At 38.5% G+C, this 23,554-nt stretch overlaps 2 protein-coding genes across 3 annotated transcripts in view; one reads left to right on the forward strand and one right to left on the reverse strand.

Moving 5' to 3' along the window:
- Positions 1-11,232: 11,232 nt before the first annotated feature.
- Positions 11,233-14,320, forward strand: dbx1b (developing brain homeobox 1b). The gene is made up of 4 exons (XM_056250772.1): positions 11,233-11,746; positions 11,961-12,062; positions 13,406-13,605; positions 13,709-14,320. Exons 1-4 carry the CDS (start codon positions 11,389-11,391, stop codon positions 13,997-13,999), a joined length of 951 nt encoding a protein of 316 aa, XP_056106747.1. The 5' UTR covers positions 11,233-11,388; the 3' UTR covers positions 14,000-14,320.
- Positions 14,321-15,879: 1,559 nt separating this feature from the next.
- Positions 15,880-23,554, reverse strand: part of nav2b (neuron navigator 2b) — a 70,280-nt gene continuing 62,605 nt past the window's right edge. Inside the window, exons 26-38 of one of the 2 annotated variants that reach the window (XM_056250890.1) lie at positions 23,002-23,082; positions 22,351-22,504; positions 22,078-22,225; positions 21,894-21,991; positions 21,713-21,808; positions 21,451-21,619; positions 21,118-21,353; positions 20,772-20,926; positions 20,592-20,663; positions 19,981-20,177; positions 19,765-19,883; positions 19,472-19,675; positions 15,880-16,495 (exon numbers count right to left, since the gene is read on the reverse strand). In XM_056250890.1, coding sequence (XP_056106865.1) covers positions 16,382-16,495; positions 19,472-19,675; positions 19,765-19,883; positions 19,981-20,177; positions 20,592-20,663; positions 20,772-20,926; positions 21,118-21,353; positions 21,451-21,619; positions 21,713-21,808; positions 21,894-21,991; positions 22,078-22,225; positions 22,351-22,504; positions 23,002-23,082 — 1,843 coding nt within the window. In that variant the 3' untranslated portion in view covers positions 15,880-16,381. The remainder of the gene's footprint in view (positions 16,496-19,471; positions 19,676-19,764; positions 19,884-19,980; positions 20,178-20,591; positions 20,664-20,771; positions 20,927-21,117; positions 21,354-21,450; positions 21,620-21,712; positions 21,809-21,893; positions 21,992-22,077; positions 22,226-22,350; positions 22,505-23,001; positions 23,083-23,554) is intronic. The other variant, XM_056250891.1, reaches the window with a different exon arrangement.

Raw genomic sequence — 23,554 nt, forward strand, 5'->3', positions numbered from 1 at the left:
TGTACACATATAATATTGCAAGTCGCCCAATTGGAAGATGTAAAGTCGTAATGGGTAGATAAAAAGTCAAATTGTGATTTGCAATTATGAGAAAAAAAGCTGTAATTGTGAGATATAAAGTCAATTATCACAAACAAAGTTGCAATTGCGAGTTACAAAATCACAACTGGAAGACAAAAAGTCAAAAATGTGTGTTACAAATGGAAGACAAAAAGTAGCAATTGTGAGATATAAAGTTACAAGTCGCAACTCGCAAGTACCTTTTTTTTAAGGCGGAAATAGGCTTGATATTTGATTTACTGCATTTGGAGGGAGAGATTAAAGAGAATTTGAAATCAGGGAAGAATGTCTCATTAAAGACTGAAAGTAAATGATCAACTCTGATTAGTGTCATCATATAGTGATTTTTGATTCTACAAACCAGTTAATATAATTTCCTCTTGTACACTTAACCAGGATCCAGCAACTGGAGTGATTTGAGTCAAGTATGCACCTGTTGCTGCCATATTCTCTCTCCATAAGGAATTATTACTTGTGGAGATTACCATTCATCTGTCCTGCACACATCTCCACACTTTCTGAAGAAGTGGCTTTAACTTTGATGTGTGCCAGACACACAGCTTTTGGGGTACAGAAACCGTTTGTTAGCCTGAGCTTTCTTTGGCCCCGAGAGGTGGGAGGCCAATATCACGCACCTCTTCAGGAAGTGTGCACTGAATGCACAGAGCAGTGGGGATTCCGGCTGGATTCCATAGGACCAGCAGGCTCCTCCGCTGGTATTATCTTCTCTGGGCAGGAGATCCCAGGCCAGAGCACCCCCACTGGTACTTCCCCATGCCTTTCAACCCCACGGCCTGCAGCACACAGAGAGGAGATTAGGATTAATCTCAGGTCCGACATGCTGATATTAACACCACCTCTCCCACCCTTCACTCTCCGTCAGAAGAAGGAATGCCGTTGCATCTGTTTTTGGAAGTTTAGGTTGGTGAACACATTAAAGTCTAGGACATGGATTATGGCATGTTCTAGAAAATAGAGAGAGGATCAAAGGTATGGCTTTTTCCAGGAATTAGGATGGGGAATCATTCTTACACCAGCCAAGGTGGTGTCTTGTTCATGGTGAATATTTAAACTTGGGGTTGTTTTTTAAAGCTCTATGATCCAGTAACTTGCATGTTTTCCTCAAGACTTTTTTTAACTTAAGTTTTCTTACTCTCAAAGACGACATGTCTCTTGACTGAAATTATTTTACTTGCCACATTCTTGAGGATTAAAAATATTGGTGCATTTACTTCAGCGTCATGCAGTATTTATAAGATGTTTTACCTTTTTGTGATACCTGGTACTACACAAAATAAAGGTTATTCTGCGGTTCTTTGGAGCAACTTATCGAGAGCCGTTTTTTTATAGTTCTTAAATTTGGCTGTATTCTTCGGAGAATTGTTACGTTATACTACAACATTAAAATATTATAATGTAACATTATTATACTTTCTTAAGATAGATTTCATATGCATGCTGGTTTCTTGGATCATTTTTTTTTTTTTTTGTGGAGCAAAAAATGGTTCTCCTTTGGCAATAGACAGAGATGTAAAGTCCAGGTTCAGAAAGCAAAAGTCCTCCTCAGTATTTTGTTCCAATCACCTGGATTTGCTAATTAGCACAGTTTTTCAGCCAGGAGATAGAACTAATTAGTGAAATCAGCTGGCTGAGTTCATGGGTGGAATAAACATATGGCAGGACTTTTACTTTCTGAGTCCCCTGGACTTTACATCTCTGGCAATAGACTCCCTTTTTTTGGTTCGTGTTTTTGGTTCTATTTTTAAGAGTCTTGTTGTTCATAAAAAGGGGGGGGGGGGGGGGGGGGGGGTTATTTAAAAGGATTATCACAATTTCATGTTTTAGAAAAATTAATTCAAATATAATCCAAAGAATACATAATTACAGTTAAAATGAGGGCTCAACAAAAGAGAGATTTTAAAAATCCTGAAACGTAAAAAAAGTCTACAACGAAATTCCATTCAAAATCACCACAGTGTGAGAGTGCACGTCATTTAAGGTGAATTACACCACTGTAGCACATTTGCTTTGTTGTCCGGCTCGACATATTGCTCCAGCAGTGGGAAAAAAAGCTAAATGTCATAGTCTAACTTTTTCTCACCCATACCCCTGTTTGCTTATCCCTGTGAGAAAACCCACTCCTTCACAATGTACACGTTTATTTCGCACATTTGCGTACATTTCCCCCCTTTTAAGGCCTGGCCAAGGAGAAGCGCAGGAAAAGGACCCACACACAAACCCGCACAGGCATTGAAAAGGCAAAAGTTCTTTGCTGTTATGCAAATATAGCAATCTGTAAATGGTTGAGTGAGAGTTATATTTGAATTAAATGAGGCTTTGCCTTTTCATAACACTGAATTGCAAGCCAAAGTCTCAATACAGAATCCCCACGCCAAGGCCATGCATATTATGCATTTGACGAAATGTGAACTGACACAAATACCATGGCTCACGTTCAATCCGATTACTCGGCTAAACCACATCAATACGAGCCAGCCAACGGGCGCTGGCGTCCCCCATTCAAGTGGCCAGCGAACAACCCCGGCTCCTCCTCAGTACACAAGCGCCTCGGCTACGTCTGCTTTGCCCCATGTTCAACTTATCAGGCGTGCTCAATAGGACCCTTTCGACAAGGTTCTCTCCCCTGCTCTCTGAGTTCAGGTCTAAAACAAAGCTAAAGATTGTGCTGATGGGCTCAAACTCTCAACACCACCCTATACAAGCGTTTAGCGTTAAATAGGGAGTCCTCCCTCCAAGCACTGAATTTTTTTGTCCCATTTTAAGCTTATTTAGTGGCTTTTACCATTATGAGGATGCTTCAGCAAGATAAATGGCACAGGTTAGCATGACCAAGGGTCATTTTAATTGCAGCATTGATTGCTTGTTAGCAACAAGCCTTTAATTTAAAGTGGTCTTGACAACCACGAGGATTGTTCCTTTTTTCAGGCTGCATAGCAACGCTTGGGCTTCACTAGAAACACAATTTAACTAGGGCCATTTACAAGCTTTATTTCAAAACAACCTGCCAGGTGCTGAGGACTCTAAAGATATTTGCCGTAACTGTGAAACATTATGAGATTAAAATGAGAAAGAAAATACATTTGCTACATTGATGTAGCCTGAGCTCCCATGACCAATTTAAATCTAATGAACAGATTCTGTGAGATTTTCTATTCATCTCAAAAGCTTGTTGTTTTCTTTTTAATGCATGGTCAATTATATTGATAGTTATTGTATTGTAATGTATTTAAATAAAGTCTTATCTTTAAGAGAACAGAGGATGATGAGAAATATATTATTCATGGGAAATTGATTTTTCATTTTGTTTCAAAGCTAATCAACCATCATATATACACATACATACACACAAACCCACCGATTATTTTAAACATTTTCTCTTGTGTCAAAGCATTTAATGCAAACAATTTGCAACATGTTCTGAAATTAAAAATAAGTTTCCTTCCTTTAAATGAAGGAACTGTGTAAAAGGTTTAAATTAATTGGATATCACTTTTTTTATATATAAATATATTAGTAATTTGGATTTGGTGCAGCACTGCAAGTTTTCTTACCCTATCAAAGAAAGATAATTTATACATCTCAGGTATTTGAGATGGTAATATCTTTAAGAGCCTTTGGATGAAGGTCTTAAAGTTTTCTTAGTGCTCAAATTAGTGTTCAAATTGTCTAATCCTCCTGCATATAGCAAGCCAAACTTTTGATCGCAATTTCATTTTATGTCATATAAGCCTTTTATTTATATGGTATCCCACTCAAAACTATTTTCATTATGTAAACAACATTATGATTTAGCTTTTTGTACTTCATGATACATCTAAACAACCATAACTGCATAAAAAACATTCAGGGAGTCACATTGAGGTTTTAGTACATATCGACTTCAATTAATCAATTCTGTATAATGTTAAGTTTAAGGTAAGTAATGACGACAAGGAAGCAGTTTAACAGAGATATTGCAATCGTCAACATCTCTCATGCATCAGCACCAGCTATACAAAATGTATGCTACAGGCAGGGTGCGAATTAGGCTGTGTTTTTAGCGACACTGTAGCGTACATTACTTTAATTTAATACCAAAATATGGATTGAACTAAAGATGGTTCAGAAAGAAAACCCTAATGGGAGTCAGTTGCTATATTAACGAACACAACTTCTACGCGCATCTGATTGGCATAAACCGCACCAGAGCCGATCCTGACCTCCCTGGGGCCCTAAGCAAAATTCTGTTAAGGGACCCTCCTACCTGACCCATGAGCCATGTAAACCATTTGCCATTGCCACACAGTCACACCTGACAGCCCAGTGCTCCCACTACAATCCTCCCTCCTTTAACTAGTACTAATTAAAATGTAATTCCTAATATCAGAAATAGACATTGTTACCAGAAAAAGTACATTCTTAATATCAATAATTCACATTTTAAATAGGCTAGTACAAATGTAATTATCTAAAAAATAATTTAATTATATTTAAAATCAATACTTGATGGTTATTATTTAGTGAGGGATGTGCATCCATATTGACCAGTAGCCTATGTCCAGCAAATCAACATTTTAAATGCAATAGCCTATAAATCAATAGCCAATGTCAACACATTGCTTTCCATCTTGCTTTAATGTAGAGTTGTAAGTAAACTGACTTGGAGACTATTTAATCATTCTCTTGTTTGAAAAGTATGTGCGCCTATAATGAGGAGTGCCATCACGCCCATATTGTACTGGTCCCCACCACAGATGTTTTGCTGGAAAGTGCGCGTTTCATTTCGTGCACGCGCATGAACGATGCGCTTATCTTTTCCGAGCTGCAGTTTATAAACAAACATCGTTGCCCTTTGTCGTTTATCAAACGTAATAAATAGTTCACTTTTTTTTGTCAGGCACAAAGTCACAGAACAGCCCTGGAAGCGGCCGGCATTAGCAAACAAGACACAGAAAGACCAAAAGATGCACTGGCCAGCTGGGTTAGACAGACAGACTAGAGAGAGATGCACATCAACTTTACTGTTCTTTGCTGACATCAAACTTGGAGAGGAGAGAACACAAGTCTACCTGATTGCTGTTCCCGAAATTCACTCTCATGGTATTTTTTTCCCTCTCTTTTCGCGACCAGAAGGATAGTTCCGCTTCATTTTCTCATCGATGTTGTAAACTTTGATTGACGCGCTTTGACACGAGGGGGAGGCGGGGCCTCTATGGTAATTTGCGGGGTCTGCCTGCGTAACTTGCGTAGTGTGCGAATATAGGGCTGATCGGCCCTGAACCGCACGCTCTTATTTCAGAGTTGTTTTTAAATGTTGTGGATATTTGAACAGTTTGCTTCGTATGTTCAGTTCAACAACATTGAGCTGAAGTTAAAAACTTCACCATTCAACTGAACGTGCAGGTAAACACTTAGCATACGTGTTCTTAATCCGTCCAATAAATGCACGCGTCCTTGAAAGAGCGCAGTTTATAGGCTACTTTAACAGTGTTATGACAATTTTATGACCAATTTCATATGCGGCCAAAATTACAAGCAGTATTTTAATTGTTTGATCAAAATTGTTGCGAAGGACAATTCAGAATCACTTAATATAAAATGAATCATTATTTAACCCAAAATACGCTTAAACCCCAAATTAACCCTATAAGTCCAAACAATGTCCTTCAAGTGAATAGAAAAGGTTTCTCCTGTTACTGATATGTGAGGGTGCAGAGACATGTTGCGCGGTCTAACCGACAGAACAGGTGCATGTCTGTCGCAAATCAAAACGCTTTGTGCTGAGACTTGAGTTTGCTCCGGCGCTATGTTTAATGCAGAGTTAATATCAATTTAATGCTTGTCAATGCTTTTCTGTATTTTGGCTCTTGGTTAATCTCCTGTGTTCTGCCGTGCTCGGATCTACAGAAACAGATGCTGGGCAGTCTTAAAAGGGTTTGCACGAAGCGAAGGGGCGGATTAAGGTGTTAAAACCAGACGCAAATATAGTGTTAATCATGTAGGCTAAGTAAAAAAATATTTAATAAAAAAAGTAATCATAATTTGGACTAGGTTATTATTACTCTGTAAAAATACATTTACGATAAAAAGCCTAATGAAATTGGTAGATGGGGTTTGAAATGTAAATACAATGTAAAAATACAATGACAATGTTAGGCTATAGACAAAACTGGATGAGATTTTTGTGACTTAGGCTATAGCCTACTGTTCCAACTATCCTACATGTCATTTAATTATATATTATTAATATAGCAAACTATTTAAGCTATTATAATATTTTCGTTTATTTCCACCAACAAAAACAATTTCAACAATATTTACTGCGAAAGTCCAAGGAAGGCTATTAGCACACGTTTTGTGTTAAAATTACTAACAGTTTTTTAAAGTTTTGTAATCATTGCATTGTCATTTCACTAAGTTGCTAAGAGTCCAATAATAAATAACTCTGATAATAAAATGAAACCAAATCATTTTCGATTTATGCTGTTGAGCTCAGCTTACCACATATAAGGAGAATTGTATGATCTCGGCAGTCGGCACAATCTATTATGCAAAAGCGCGCGCGTTGGTGTGTGTCAGGAGGAGGGAAGGCACATTTATGTGGATAATATCTTAGAAATGTGTCTTTAATGGGTTTAATTCAGCGCCCGACCAGCTGCACTCCCTCTATTTGGTAAAGAGAAAACAATCGTGCCATGGCTTGGAAAGCAAGCAGAAATTAGTTTCGGTCACCGAGGCTAAGCTATATTTCCTGCAAACCATCTGCTTGATAGGTACAATAGAGGGATTTTCAAGTGCAAGAAAAAGAATAAAGTGCTTTGAACGTGCAGAAGTCCTCTTGGGTTTTCTGAAGGTGATGAGGTGTCTTAATACGACTGCCCCGGGCGGTGCTAAAAACAACTGATGCAAATCTAACGGTCGTAGGCTATATTTGGTAAAAATAGGAATAATTACATTTTAATAACTTATGTTCCTGTTATTTGCGTGTTGATAGATTTTAATAGGCTAGCCTACTTGTTTAAGCAGCAGAAAAGGCTGTCAACAAAATAGCGTTTAGTTAATAAAATAGGCCCATCACTAATGTGAATCAAGATAGTAATTGATAGATTGAAAATGATAATAATTAATATAATAAAGCAACAAATAAGTACCGGCTTTATGTTGGCCAGGCTAAAAAAAAAAAACAATAGAAAACTTGCAAAGCCAGGGATACGGGGCGTAATGTGGGGAATTACAGTTGTCCCAAAATTACTTGCGCTATGCCACTCTACACACACAGCGATGCTCCCCCACAAAGACCTCTCTTCTTTTACTAAGATGGTTGCTAAGACTTCTTAAGATGGACTAAGAAGGCTGTCGAGCTGATCCCGTTTGAAAAAGTTCAAAAATATTGTCTAAAGACCTAGTATTACAATCCATTTGTGCGAAAGAGCAACGCCTGGCGCATAATTTCATGGAGATTTACTCGCCGTGTCATCGCTCAGGGCTCACGCGGACTATATCTTCCCCTCGTCTTTTTTCCTGTCCAAATCAAAGCGCACGAGTTGCCTCCGCGGAGATAAATGTGAAGGTAGATGCAAGAAAATGAATGGTTAGTGGGACAAATCCTGACAGAGAAGCGGTCAAACGCCATTAGTCACAGGTCTTAGCCCACAGGCAGGCCCGGATTGGCCATCTGGCAATTCTGGCACATGCCAGAAGGGCCGGTGTGATTTTCTATTGTTTTGGGCCGAGCTGACCACGTTGCTGCACCGTTATCGCAAAAAAGTTTTTACGCTCGCATGAGGAGGTTTTTCAGGCAATTCGAAAAAGGAATATTTCGCAAAACTGCAATGGAAACAGTTTTTGCGCATTTACAGTCACCTGAAGACGCGGTGTGTTTGGGGTCCGTGATATACGCAAATAATAGGCTAATAAATATCATCATTATTATAACAGTTATTAGGCTACATATTTAGAAGACGCTTTTATCCAAAAAAAGGAACAAAGCAATTCGTCAAATGTCATTCATAATGGTTAGACAATAATAATACAGGGCTAAGATTATCACAAATAAACACAAGATTTTGACGCATATCCAAGTGTTTGCTGAGCGCGCATGGCACGGAGGCGCGGCCGCGAACACTTGCTTTTTCCTATCAACAGTAGAAACAACTTAAAATAGGCCTACTCTATAATTTCTGGTCATACAGAAAATAATAATACATTATTCACCACTATGATTTTATTTGTGTAAACTCACAATAACAAGAAAACGTTGTGCTTTTGTAAAATAAAATAAAACAATCATGCGCGCTTTCATGATCTCCGTGAACTGGAGCGCGAGAACTGAAACAAAGTATAGCCTATGTAGGCTAAAGCTTGAAGTGTCCACTTTAAAACGAACAAATTCGAATCGAAAGCTAATACATTCTGATGATGTAATCCTTATGAAAGGTGTATTTCTCTCTAAAGGTGCATTCGCGCGGCGCGCCTCAGCGGAGATGGAGATATGTTTTTAGCCGACACTGATTTAGAAAACAATAGTTTATTAATAAACAATTAAAATGCCTCGTTATTTTTCAGACAGATTTATTATCATTAGCCTATAACTCACCTAAATCACCTTGTGGTTCCAGAGACATAAATATGGCTCTTCTCATTCAGCACTGCGGGAAAAATATAATTTCCAGGTTCTAATTTGCCCTTAGAAAACCATTAAAATCTACATTTTTTTCGTATTAAGTTGTGAATATTTTAAATGTTTAATAAAGGGGCAAAAAGTCAAAGAAACATCTGAAATTTAGTCGATATATTATTATTTTTGCACAGCATTTGTGTACAGTTCAAATTAAAAAAAAAATTGCTGGTTAACTTTGCATTTTAAATAAAAAAATCACCATTCATTTTTCGTTTTGCAATACGGGTTAAAAAAGGAAAAACGAATGGACACAAATGTACACTGACCGTTTGGACAGAGTTCTTTATTAAATTCATAAAATAAACAATAATTAGGCTTCAGGAATACTGGATTCTAAACCTCAAAGAAATGCCACAATCAAGACCTCGGGGCAGAAATGAGAGAGAAACACCCAGAAACTCCTTAGCAGTATGCGTCTTTCCCTGCCATTAATGCTTGGATAACACACCACGTCTCATTCCATTAATAATAATAATAATAGGCTTGTTTGAGATGAGCAAAATCTGCGCAGAACCGATCACCGGTGATCAGCGCGAGATGCATGCCGGTTAGAAATGTGTCCGAGTGCGGTCCGCCTTGCTCTGATGTCATGCTGACGTGTGTCAAAAAACTCTCGCGACCGCAAGGCGCACGTGTCGGATTCTGCAGTCGCGCGCAGTTGCTCTCCACCGACTGCGCTGATCAAAAGCATGATGGGAAACGACTTGCTGACGGCACAGCTTAATGCTCATTGGTTTAAACAACCGTGATGTATTGTTCTCTTTTAAAATGTTTGATTTTAAAACTCTGATATCATGTTTTATGTGTATAGATTATGTGTGGATATCCCCAAACTCTCTGACAGTGCGATCTATGTGATGTAATTTTTAAAAAAAATAAATAAAAATAAAAACACATATCTGTAAAGAAAAAAAATGATTCATAAACATATAGGCCTATTTAAAATGGAATTAAATAAGTACTTTGGGTGTCTTGTTCATTATATTTATTTTCATATTCAAGCAACAAAACTTAAAATACATCCAGTTTATTAGCAACACCGTGCACGAGTGTGAATCCCGCGATATGCTCCTTTGATCTCACAGGTGTCAGATCCACTGCGAGAAGAGCGATCTGTCCGGCTTGCCTGCGCTTTTTTCACTCCTCCTCTCACTGCAGCCGCCTACTCTCGACTACATTTCAGGCGAGGCAAGGCGCATCTCAAACAAGCCTAATGTCTAGTGTGGTGGTGGCTAATAGACCCGTTGCCATGATGTTTAAATGACTTATCGCGAGAGAAAAAAAAGGACGTTGTATCGCATAACATCAGTTAATGGAAACGCCGTCATTTCGCAATAGTTTTTTATCGACATTTAGAAAAAATCGCAAAAGTTTTGCGCAAATCTGTAATGGAAACGCGCCTAAATTGCTGCCTTGTATGGTGTGTCTCAGTGGGAAAAATGTTCAGATTCTGGGGACGTTTTTTAACGTCATCAATTAGTTGGGCCGGTGAAAACCACAAATGCCAGGGCCGAATTTTGGTCCCAGTCCGGCCCTGCCCACAGGCCTCGGGATTCACCTCTTTTGGTGCATCTGACAGAAGAGAGCGTCTGTCCCAATAAAAGCCTCCTAGGATCAATCCTTTTGTTCGCACTTTTTCTCGGTTTATCATATATTTTATCGGTAGGCGTTGGCCATTTCCCCCGTGGTTCAGCAGCAAAACTTGAAAGGTTGTGCTTTGCCATAGCACATTAAACCTTATCCACGTGTGGCACAGCATGTTCTCTGACCCAGCTCCTCACACAATTAAATTCCTCTTTTACTCTCGGTATCTCAATGGAAGAAAATGTGAGAGTGACCTATGAAACCTTCAACTATGGGTGAAAGTAATGTTGTCTAGTTTTGTTATTCAGGATCTATCTGAGCAGAAAACAGGGATAACTAGGTTGACTTATTTTTTTTATTTTTTACAAACAATACACATTATTTTTTAGGTCCAAACTAAATTTAAAGTGTTTTTTATCATTCCTATTTGAGCTTTCAGATTTTTTTTTCAATTGTATTTGAAAAGACAATAAATTAAAGTGGTTAAAAGTAATACATTTACCAGGTTGTTGGTAAAGTTAAGTTAAACTGATTAAAATAAGTTTTTTTATTGTACTGGTTTCACAGAGCTTGGGTTTCCTTTTTTTTTTTTTAAATCTATTTATTTATGGTTTAGGCTATTATTTGTCTCACGATGTAGATTGTCTAAGATAATTTCACCGCGTTTGTAGGCAAAGCAGACATTTTGTATTTGTATTTTATTGCAATCTTCGTAACGGCATGAGTCATGACTATGACTAACTATAGTCCTTTTTTTTATTCGTAAAAGGCCGTTGTCCGCGGATTGCTCGGTGTTGTCTAATCCAATCCGAATTTATTCTGTCCAATCAGGGCGCGTCGCCTCTAGAGTAAACGGAACTCACGTGGAGAATTTGGCTGAACTTCATTGTTAGAGCTGTCACCCATGAAAAGGCTTCTCCAGCGGTCCACTATAAAACCCCTGGAAGAGAGAGAGACGGGCAAGAGCTCCTTCATTCTGCCCTTTTGGACTCTAATCTACGCAAGCCATTGCAGTGAGAGTAGTAGCACGTGAATTCGCTGTCATTTTCTTTAAAAACGGTGCAATGATGTTGCCAAGTGTTATTGCGCCACCTGCTATGTATCCGAACTTTCTGCGGCCCTCGGCGGCTCTTTCCTTGCCTCCCACTTTCCACTCGGCGTTCACCGCGCACTCGAGCTTCCTGGTGGAGGACCTTTTGCGGATCAGCAGACCTGCCACCTTCATGCACAGGAGCATCCCGTCCCCAAGTGCATCTCCTCCGGCCACAGGAGCCACAACTCTGAACAACTCCTCCGCTGTCCACGTCGCCATGTCCACGTCTTTGCCAAAAAGATCAAGCTCTCCACAAACTTCAATTTCCAACGATCCAAATTACTTGAAGTTTGGAGTGAATGCGATTCTCGCGTCAACAACACGAAACGGTAGGTTTCTCATTTGTTTATAAACTAACAACTTAATGTAGGCTAATTGATAAAACGTCACATTTTTCTTAATGTTTGTTTGTTTAAAGTAGCCTACGCTAGTTAAGAAAATAGCGATGACACTCAGGTTACGCATTTGCCTACTTTTTTTGTCACATTCAACTTGTACAAGTTGACTTCATTTAATTGATGTCCATTTTATTTTGTGTCATAGTTTCACCACCACCTTCAGTGCACGGGATGAATGCGAAAACATTCCCGTTCCCATGTTTTGACGGCTCATTCCACCCATTCATCAGAGCATCATATTTCCCAGGTGGGTCAACTACACTATTCATACAAAAATCGCTGTGTCACTTCTTAATTCGGTCAAACTGATGGGCTTTCAGAATGTGCTTCCAATGCTGGAATTTGTAGGACATTGTGGAATCAGTCTCGCTAATTTGATGCCCTATTTAGCAAACGCAGTGACTGCTGACATTTTGCACCGCTTCCCCTAATCCACAAATTAGCCGGAATTGTCATGGTCCCAATTAAAGGCGGGTCCACTCTCACAAGCAAACTGTTGGCTTCTCTTCATCGCTGCCTTTTCCCACCGAGCCAGTGTACTTAGTTACTGATTGGCAACAATGCTTTCAGCACCATGACCAATTGGTCAGCTCCCTCTGGGCAGCCACACACAGACCCGTCGTTGACTTGAGCATGCTGCTGATAGGCATTTACCAGTCATGGACTAATTCCCCTATTAGCTTCTATTCAGTGTTTCAATATTCTCACAAGACCACATAGCGTGTGGGGAGTCTTCACGGGACGTCCAAGCTAAAGTTTTGGTCTCATGTAGCAGCATGAAAATTGCTTAACACGGTGTAGTCTTAATTAGGTTACTGTGTGTCTCAAGTAGCAATATTATGGATTGTATAGTTACTTAAAATTTACTCTAAACAATTTAATGTTTACAACAACTGTATTTCAATGTGGGTTAACGCTAAATCTATTACGTATACCTCAGAGAAAACCAATAAAAGTGGGTCTACTTTGCGTTAAGCTTCATGTCCATCACTCCAGTGAATGCGGGCTACAAATAGCCTTGTGGATCGTGCACTCATTCAGACCAACGATAATAGACTGATTCTTTTCACCGCGGTGTGAATACGTCAACAAAACAACTTGAGCAGTATGAATGGCTTTTCGTGTCCATTTAATGAAAATATTTGGGGGCAAACATAGTCCCCCGCCATCAGTATTCTCAAAATGTCCCTGGCATGCCGTTGTGTTTAGTTTTTAAGTGTAAATCTCTTTTGTGGCCGTAATATATGGCTTTAGTGGCCTGTCCTAAGCCTTTTTCAGTCAGTTCATTACTACACAATTACCGTCCACGCTTCATTAGCACCTCTATCTTTCACTGGAGCGCTCTGAATGACTGCTCGCCCTTGTTACCATACCAATGCTTTTGGGAACCAAGCAATGTGCTAATTAGCTTCCTCGTTCCGTATCACTCAAATGGACTGGTTTAAAAAAAACATTAAAGCCCAACTTTCATTCCAAGCCCAATGAGTACTTCCTGTTCTTAGAAAACACCAATGTTTTCACCAATTTTGAGGGAAACGTTAATAATATCGACTTTTAAAATAATTTGTTTAGTTTCTTTTTCTCTTATAGCATCTTCAGCAGTGCCCATTCCCGGAACTTTCGCATGGCCGCTCACGGCTCGAGGGAAGCCGAGGAGAGGAATGCTTCGACGGGCAGTCTTCTCTGACGTGCAGCGCAAAGCATTGGAAAAGATGTTTCAGAAACAGAAGTACATCAGCAAACCAGACAGAAAGAAATTGGCGGCGAAACTTAGCCTCAAAGACTCTCAGGTAAGCTGAAGTTGTCCACAAACATATTTTTTGTATCGTACCTTTGTGTGGATGTCTGAGGTAAATTGGTCGCGCTTATGTTTTGCTTACTCTTTGTTGCCAGGTAAAAATTTGGTTCCAAAACCGAAGAATGAAATGGCGCAATTCCAAAGAAAGAGAGCTTCTCTCGTCAGGAGGTTGCAGGGAACAAACTTTGCCTACGAAAATGAACCCCAATCCTGACCTGAGCGACGTTGGAAAAAAGTTCGAAAATGACGCGGCTCTGAGAGAAAGCCCGCGCGCGCCAATCAGAGATCACGAGCTCAACGCAGATTTACTTTTCAAGTCGCCTTTGATTTCCAGCAAGCACTCAGACTTCTCAGAATCAGAGGACGAGGAAATAACCGTGTCATAATCATTAAACAGACTGTGTAATTTCCAGTGAGTTATGTTTATGCACAAAAACTTTCAGAAACGTTGTACACGGTAGCTGTGTGAACTTTACTGATAGGAAAGCTTTCAGTTGAAGGGACAATGTTGTAACCGCTGCGTTTTTGGCAGCTTGTATAGTGTTTTCTGTATGAATATTTTGTATGGAATTTTTATACTAAGATTATTATAATCTTTCTTAAATGATTTGGGATACTTGTCTATAATCTTAAATACGTAGATGGCACATTTCTAACTTAAAAAAATCTTATATTATTTTGTATACTGATGTTTTTTGTAAAAAATGTATATAGCCTACATGTGAACAAAACTATTTTTACAAATTAAAAATCCAAAGCAAAATACCAACTTTTCATTTCATTTTTGTGTTTGTCTGCCTTGAAATGATAATTTTATGTTATTTACATGGCCATACATATCATTTTATTTAATTTTTGCCTAGATTGAAAAGATACACTTTTTCTTAATTTACAAGCAATATTTGTAACTGCGTGTCTGGAGACAGTTTAAACAAATAAACTTAAGTAAAAATAAAAAGTGATAAGACGAAATGGCTCACATTTCCCAGTAGTGGTCCCCAATATTATCAGTCCTGCCAATGATAAATGAGACAATTTGACGACTTGTTTACTCCTTCCTCAACTTCTGAAAAACACAACTGTTGACAACTCGCCACTGAATAACTGACAGAAACTGATATTTGAACAGGAAAATGATCACATTTATTGCAAAAAGGGTCACATGCGATCACTAGGCTGAAAAAGATAATTAAACATGAACAACTTTAAAACCATTTCTCTTAAAGACTACACCAACAACAAAATATGAGGCAAATATTTACAAAAATATAGTACAACTGAAAATATACACAAATAAAATCAAAACTTGTTGCAATTTATGGAAAATTAGACTATTTGCCTCTTTTATTTTTTATTTTATTTAAACTCATTTCAATAGGCTATATTCACACAATTGTTTTCCCATGTAGATGTGTTTAAAGTAAAAATAATAATAATAAAAAATCTTTATCTTGGCAGTACTTGAAGCACAACAAGATTATTTGGCGGGATATAACACAGAAACACACAAACAAGAACAGAAATACTCTATTAAAACATGTTCCAGGAAATTATCTTAAACATAAAAAAAAAATAATAATAAAAAAAAAAAAAAACACCCCGACATTTTCTTGGGGAACCAAATGCAATCTTTTAAATAAAGCAACACCCAGTAATCCATTTGGATCTCATGCTAATATTTGCCACATTAATACTGCTGAGGGGGGCACTAGACACGCTAACCCTCAATTCAGACTAAAGCACATCACACGGATCCATGTGCCAGACCTTTTCAAATGTATGTCTAACTACCCCCCCTGAAGTTTCTTTCTCCCTTCAACAAGTATTTTAGAAAAACATACTCTTACACTGAACAAAGAGGACTCACATTTGTTCCTCAGAATTATTTGGGAATGAGAATTATAAAAGAGAGGTCCGTTTTGGCTTTATTGTATGTCTTCCTAATATCAACAGGTTGCATTGTATAATGCCACTGTCTCTTGATGGATGTCTGTGATGGTTTTTGTGTATTCAGATTGTTGAATGAACCACATTCAGTTGACTAAAGTTTTACCAGAGATTCGGTCATGATGAATTTAAATATTCTTTGAATGTAACAATATTGCATAGAGATTATTGTACTACATTAAGAGGCAAAAAATATTCTCCTGGCACAAAATGATAGAACATATAATATCACTTTGATATTGTATCAACACTTTTCCAAACAAGTTACCAAAACACTCTTTTTTTTGCCAAAAAGCAACCACAATATAGTTCACATTACACTATATATCTCTGTTAGGTCCCACAGATAGTGCATCATTTGAAGGCTATAATGTCCTTGCATTATTTGTATTTGTAGAAAGGTAGAAATCTAAGACATACGCAAGCCCATTTCAACCTATTACACAAAAATTGTAAGGCATTGTTCTCAAGTTCAGCACCAAAGAAGTTCACTAGTGCATTAAAGTCAGGCAACATGAGATCCTTTTAGAAAGTATAATATGAAAGAAAATAAATGTGACTTGGTACCAGTGTTCAATTTGAACTAGGTTGTTCTCCTTATTGAACAGACTTATACCGCCATCTACAGTCCATTTGAGGAAATAATGCTCTCTGAAGCTCTTGAGCATGTTTTCCCTCGATAAGTGTCTTACTGAGCAATGATGATTTTTCCGGGTTTCCAGCACCCTGTTCTGCAGGTTTCCAGCACCCTGTAGATTCACAGAAAGCCGGATCTGATATTAAAAAGTCTCCATTTCGTAATTTAACATTTGAAAGTGTTTTCACAGTGTAGATTCTAGTGAAGAGTCACCAAGACTGTTGCTGGTGGAATCACTATCATAGCTCTCCGTTCCAGTGCAGTGGGCCGTCTCCTTCAGCCTCATTAACATATTCATCTGTGGTGATAGGAACAGCTTATATTACATAGTAAAATATAAAACTATATATATATATTATTATTTTAGACACAGATACATCAGAGATTTTTTATTTGTATACTTTGAGTGAACATTCAGTAATATATTCAAAATGAACTATGCTAATTGTCATCATCTAGATAAAAATAAGAATGATATATATATTTATATATATATTTATCAGGGCTCGACATTAAGCCTTGTCATGTGGCAAGTAAATCGGTCATTCACTTGTCCGAGTAAAAAAAGTTGCTGGTCCGGAAAGAAATAGGATTTTGGTGTTAATATTAATAAATATAATTTATTCTGAAGCAATATTCCCATTAAGTGTTCTATCAGCTTTGACATGTTTAAATCTGCATATTTGTGATATTTACCCAGAGGTATTTTTTTTAATCTTATTAAATGTATGCTTCATCTTTCATTTCAAATTCTTAAATTTGATTAATAAATTCAATTAGAATAAGACTGTTTGGCTGTTACCAATCAAATTAAATAATTTACACTGACAAATTACAACTGCATTAAAGGAGCTGTATGTAAGATTGTGGCCAAAACTAGTACTGCAATCACTGTCAAATTACTGTAGAGTGGTGTATCCCCTCCCCCTCCTCCCTGACTCGAGGTTGCCAGATAGGCTGCAGGATCCAGCAGGAACGTGACGAGCTGCAGCTGTGGTAACTACAGCAGAGCTGGCAACCCGGATGCTGCAACACTACTGACTTCGTGATTGGTAGATAGGTGGAGGGTGGAGCATCAGACCAAAACACAACATGACAACATCAACATCAGTTGAGGGCTGCAACTGCACTTTTTAAATGACAATATCCTGGCCAGACTACTGTTGTCAGTGATATAAGTATTTGTAGTGAACATGATTTCTTAATGTCTAGTGACATTTCAGGGCCATTTTATGATTAATTTAAATGAATTTCTTACATACAGCTCCTTTAAATAATGTTACGAGATTGTTTTAAATATTTTAAGAATGATTCTTTTAAACATGAAACTAAAGCGCCAGTAGGTGGCAGGGGGTGACCGTCATGGAGTCATTCATTCAAACGATTCGTTCAAACGGCTGATTCATTCAAGAATGAGGAAGTTGTTTATGTTGTTTCATTGAATCTTTGACTCGACCGATTCGTTTAAAATACTGAATCATTCAGTAATAAAACAAGGCTGAGTGTTTCTGTGAGATGCACTATGGTTCTGCTGTGATCTTTGGAACTATTTTCACTGCTGAAACGGAACAAAAACATGGCCTAAATATTGCATCTAAAATGTAAGTGACTTTATTTTAAGTACTTGTTTATTAAAGGCCCACTGAAGTGCCTTGGAACGTGCAGCTTTGTACGATGCATTGACGGAATTTCCACTGAAACAGGAAGCTAAGGCGGGACATATTGAATGGCTCCTCCCCCTTTTCAAATCGCCAATAGCGTTTAGTTTACCTCACAGACTGCAAGTCGTACTTGACAACACCATGGAAGCGAATCTGAGCGCCGATGATACGTTGGATTCAATAGTAGAGGTATGAATACATTCTAGCCATTTCATTCTTAACCAACGTACAGTCAGAGCCCGTCTAACGGAGAGCCTTGGCACTTCCTATAAGCCCCATTGTATCATATTGGTTGCAGTTCCATTAGAATTCCACTGGAGGTGATCGCGGGCGAGTGCAGACTGAATGGGAGTCTATGGAGCTAAACAGCTAAATGTATCTCTTTCTCCAGCTTGTCGTTGAATCAACGTAGATTTTATTGTTGATTCCGCAAGTTCAATATAGATTATAGGCCAAAAGTCGAATGAACGAGTTTTATGCCCTTTCGATTTCTTACAGGTTAGGCCGTTGTTGGCCGGAACACGCTAGCATTCTGCTATTATGTGACGTCATCACATTTTTGAACGGGTTTTTAGAACAGATAAGTGAACTTAAAAATGCAATTTTCAGCTGAGTGTATTATCTTAGCCCTCCCTTTTAAATGCAACTTTCAAATTACTTGACAAAAAATTACATCCTGAGAAAAGTGGATTTCTGGGGGTGAAACCCCATAGACTCCCATTCATTCTGCACTCGCCTGCGAGCGCCCCCGCATGGACAGAGACGTGTTACTGCAGCCAGTCCAGAAACCGGAAGTAACCAAACAGTGCCAATTCTCTTCAATTAGACATTCTCTGGTACAGTTGGAATAAGGAATAAAGCTTGAGCGTTTGAGCAACCGAACTCGCATTTCAAACCCATATTGCTCCGTGACGTGTCAACGGTAGTGATGTCCAGTTCGTGAATGACTCATTCTTTTGAACCGGTTCTTTTTAGTGAACCGGTCGAACCAGTTCACCAACTCGAACTGAATCGTTAAAAACAGTTCGCGTCTTGAGTCAGCACTGATCCACAGTTTTCTAAAGTTACTCGCTTACGGACGTGCCTGACAATCCCTCTGACTCGAAATAAACCAATATCCATGTTGTGCTGAGAGAACTGATGAGCACGAGCAGCTGATACTGAGCATGCGTGTACTACCGAACGTACAGGTAGCCATGGTCGATTTGGACAGGTGGTATTTATAGCATAGGAGGCGGGAAACTTTAGATTCTAGAGAGCATTTGATTGGACAGAAGATGTGATGAGAAGCTGAAGTCAGCGGTGATGTTATAAAAATCCATGATCCAATTTAGCAGAAGTGAGAGACTGTAAGTTTTGAATGCTTATATCTCCTAAATGCAAATTTTGTCATTGTTTTGGAACACACCAGCTTATTCATAACCTTAAGGCTAATATATTCATACTAAGACCTGAAAACTTTCAGGGGGCCTTTAAACTGTCGTATGAAATCAGTGTTACATTTTCAGTCGTATTCAGGAAAACGTTAATTTCGAGCCCTGTGTGTATGTATATATATATATATACACACACACAGCCACATATATCAGAGATATTTGGGTTCTAAAACTTACCAGTGGGTCTTCTTCTGATTTTCCCTGAGCAGGTTGTTTGCCTGGACTGCCCTCCTGAGATATATTGTACCCGTCGAACCCTACGTCCTCTGGCCGAAGTCGCAGCAGGGAATGCCATTCGTGTTGTTGTGGACTTGCCACCCAAGGGAAGCTCTCCATCACCCACTTCGCCGGGTCTTCCCATGCTGCCTTGCGCCCATACATCTGCAGAACACACGGGGGAAGTGTTCGTTTGCTTGCTTTGGCATCCTACTATAGTAACAGATACAACATATGATGGAAGATGGCCTTACCTGTAGCCCTTCTCTCACAGCCTCGAGCATGTAAGGAATGATGGAGTAGTTCCACAGATCGGTGAACCACACTCTTGAGCCTTCTACATCCATTGGGCAGGACAGAAAGAGCCGAGGACCTACGGTGATTTTATTTATATAAACCATCATTAGAAGGAATTGAGAAACTATCAGGTAGGCATCTGGGTGATTGTGACTGGCTGTGGCCTCACTCACCAATTGTGACATCAGAAGAACTATGTGTTTCCAGAAAGCGGTTGAGATTATGCCAAACACACGGGATCCACTCTATAATTTTAACTAGTTCGCCGTTCCTCACACGACTGCTGATCTCGGTTTCTAGAAGCCTCCGCCGCAGGAATCGACCCAGAAAACCTTTCACTGGTTCAGTATGATTGGCACATAAAACCCATCTGAAATAAGAGACCAGGTATAAGACCAGTTTCACCTTTATCCATGCATAATAATAAGCTCAAGCTAAATTAGCTTTGAGAAATGCTTGTGGGCCCTCTTGTGGAGATTTGGGGTATAGCACCCAGCTAACTCCAGTTGTACAGTATATGCTATATCATAATAAAACAAGTTTAATTCATCTAAAATAAAAAAGGTTATTTTAATTATTTTATATATACACACACACACACACACATATATATATATATATATATATATATATATATATATAAAAGGTATTTTAATGATTTCACTATATATTTATATAATTTTAGTTATATAAGTATATAATAAACAAAAAAAAAAAATCTAATGAATAAATAAGGAAAATAATGCTAATACAGCATCACACTGTAATCTGAATGGGATTATACCTGAAATTATGATGAAGATGTAGATTTGGAGTGGGTGATGGGGTTTGATTCATGGTTCCAATGATGCATGGACTGTGAGAAAATAATACAAATAAATATAAATTAAATATATTGCGAAACATGAAAATATCTGCATTTTCACAGAATCCTTCATTGATATAAACTGTTGTGTGTGCTCACCACTGGTGGTTTTTGCAGTTGAGCAGCCCGTTGAAAATCTCGGCCAGCGAACTGACATGGTGAAGGTTATCCAGTATGAGCACCACAGGCATGTCCACAGCCGGTTCACTGTTTTTACACTGGTCCGCCAGGTTCGACAAGTACTGCTTCAGCTCCTGTATAATACACATTGTACCTTATTACAGGAACCTGAAAGCGAAACCTTGGTTTTTTTAAGCACTAAAGGCGTTTCAAATCAATTGCGCTTCCCATAATCTCCCACTGCTGACAATAAAAATTAAGTAGCATATAAACCTGTTAATAAATGATTGCATTCCATATTATTTTTTCAAGCAGCTTCGCTGACCTTAGTAGTTTTGTTATCAACATTGAAGGTGGCGATTGCTTGATGCTCCAGATGTTTTCCCTCTTTTCGGACCATGTACTCGGCTAGTCTGCTGGCCAGAAAGCTCTTCCCTGTGCCAGAGGGCCCTGAAAAGATGATTCGTCTGTGCTCCTCAAGCTGAGAGATGTATCGCTGCAGAACCGGCTTTGGAATGAGCGTCTCGAATGCCAAACTGTCCAGACTGCTGTCAGACAAGTCTGTTGAAGGAGAGAGAGGGTTTGGATCACGAGGAAACTGCCAGTGACCTCTTTTGTCAATGTGTCATGTTTTCTTATGAAAGAGCAATAAGCGTACCTTTCAGCTTGACAGAGATGGTATCGCTTTCTCCCACAAGATAACCGCAGGGCAGGAGTTCTGGTGTATCTGCATCACTGGCGCGATGGATGTCTCCAATGCTGTACTCCATCACACTGTCAGTGTTCAAGCCCAACTGTGTGACAGGGTCTACACAGATGATATATTCCTGTTGGAGTGATAGAAACATGACGTGTGATTGTGTTGTGAAGAAGTTTTCAGCTCAAATGTCACTAAACTCCAAGCTAAGGAGTTTTTGTACCTTAAAAAGGCGTCTGACTACCCCATCTAGTACGTCCCATTTGGTTTTTCCACTGACACCAATGCAGCCCAGCAGGAACTGAGAGGGTCTACACTCCTGCCAAAAGCAACAGAAAGAACTGCTTGAAGCGACACTGATGGGATCACAGGGTTATTTTTGCTGAAATGTCTTTGACTTGTACCTCTTTCCAGTCTGGATCCTTCTCCAGACTGACCACAACCTTCACATGCTGTCCCTCTTTCCAGGAACTTCCATCTCCACTATCTTCTAGCAACATATCTAAGCATCAACAAAGAATTTCAATAGTTTATAACCGATTTCTTTGAAAAATACCGTAATTCTTAAATTTGAAAAGTCTTTTATACCTAGGCTTGTGGATTCTGTGAGGCTAAGTTGAGAGGAAAGGCCCACAGATGAAGGGGAGATGGACATCTGAGAAGGAGCTCTGTTACCGCTTCCTCGGCTCTCAATCTTTAATCGGTCATTTTCCACTTTTAGCCTTTCGATCTCAATCTATTCGAATAAAATTACGTTTGTGACACCTCTACAAAATTAAGTAACATTACATCAAAACATATTGAATCTTTGAGTAAGTATGTATAAGAGCATTTAAAAAATGTGTTTAAGAAGATGCTCACTTGCATGCGGTTCATGGATTCGCGAAGCTGGTCCAGTTGGTGGGCAGAGCTTAAAGCCTCCAATCTGATGTCTGTAAGTTTCATTTCTTTATCACGCAGATCACTGCGCAACTGCATGACTGTTTCAGCCTCACTGTCCGTACACTCAGAGATCCTGTGAAAAACACATACGTAATATCACACACACAAAAAATAAATAAATCAAGATTGCTTTGAAATGCATTAGTAAAACAAAAAAATAAAACAAATTAAAGATATAAAAATATAAAAAATACAAAGAAATTCAAATTAAAATAAAAAAATCAAGCAATATATAAACAAAATAAATAAATACAAAAAAAAAAAAAAAAAATACAATCATTTAAGATTAGTTTAGTGTTTTGGAAAAATCACAAACCATCAGAAAATGATTAACTGTGAAAGCGAATTTCTATTAATGAACTGTAGAAGTAGTGAATGAATACCTCCATTCAGAAATAGCAGCAATACTTAATTATTTATGAATCAGGGCACACAGTGTTTTAAAACTGGTAGTTGCTCAGGATGAATACATCCTGAAAGGCTAATCTAGCAGTCATTGGTTGAACATCAGTTCTTGGCATTGTGTTCTTGGAACTGATCATTGGTATGATTTGTGCCATTCTCTTTTACCGTGCCAGTGAGGCAGACCTCATGGTCTTGCTGCTACAGCCCCAGACAGGCCCATGTGCAGGCAGGGAGGACAGTTGAGGACTATGAACATACACATATATCAACCATGAGAGAAACTCTGAGGGTGTTCCATGTTGCATTGGACATTTATAAACTGTTATATCCGACAGTGCCATCACATTGAGAGTTACTCAGTAGCACCATAAAATCTCAGTGTGTGTAACTTTTTAGTTTATAAAAAGGGTGGTATTTTCCAAATACACCACCTAGTCCTAGACTAAATCACATTGTAAATGGTGCTTGTCTATTATAAATCCTTCCTCCATCCAAAACAAGGGTTTAAAGGGATAGTTCACCAAAAAAAGAAGATATTTTGAAGAATGTCAGTAACCAAACAGTTTGAGAGTGAGTAAATAATGACAGAATTTTAATTTTTTGGTGAACTATCCCCTTTAAGAAGTTTCCAGAAATGTGCTAACGAAACCAAAATTGTTAACAGATTATTATTATTATGGGAAAATAAGAAATAATAATACATTGATTATTTATAACC

This window comes from Rhinichthys klamathensis, unplaced genomic scaffold (genome assembly GCF_029890125.1).
Source record: "Rhinichthys klamathensis goyatoka isolate OS25496 unplaced genomic scaffold, OSU_Roscu_1.1 h1tg000076l_1, whole genome shotgun sequence".
Taxonomy (NCBI): Eukaryota; Metazoa; Chordata; class Actinopteri; order Cypriniformes; family Leuciscidae; genus Rhinichthys; species Rhinichthys klamathensis.

Coding starts and splice junctions, on each gene's coding strand:
- dbx1b (XM_056250772.1), top strand. CDS start 11,389: ATGATGTTGCCAAGTGTTATTGCGCCACCTGCTATGTATCCGAACTTT. Junction 11,747..11,960: donor CGCGTCAACAACACGAAACG/GTAGGTTTCTCA, acceptor TTTGTGTCATAG/TTTCACCACCACCTTCAGTG. Junction 13,606..13,708: donor TTAGCCTCAAAGACTCTCAG/GTAAGCTGAAGT, acceptor CTTTGTTGCCAG/GTAAAAATTTGGTTCCAAAA.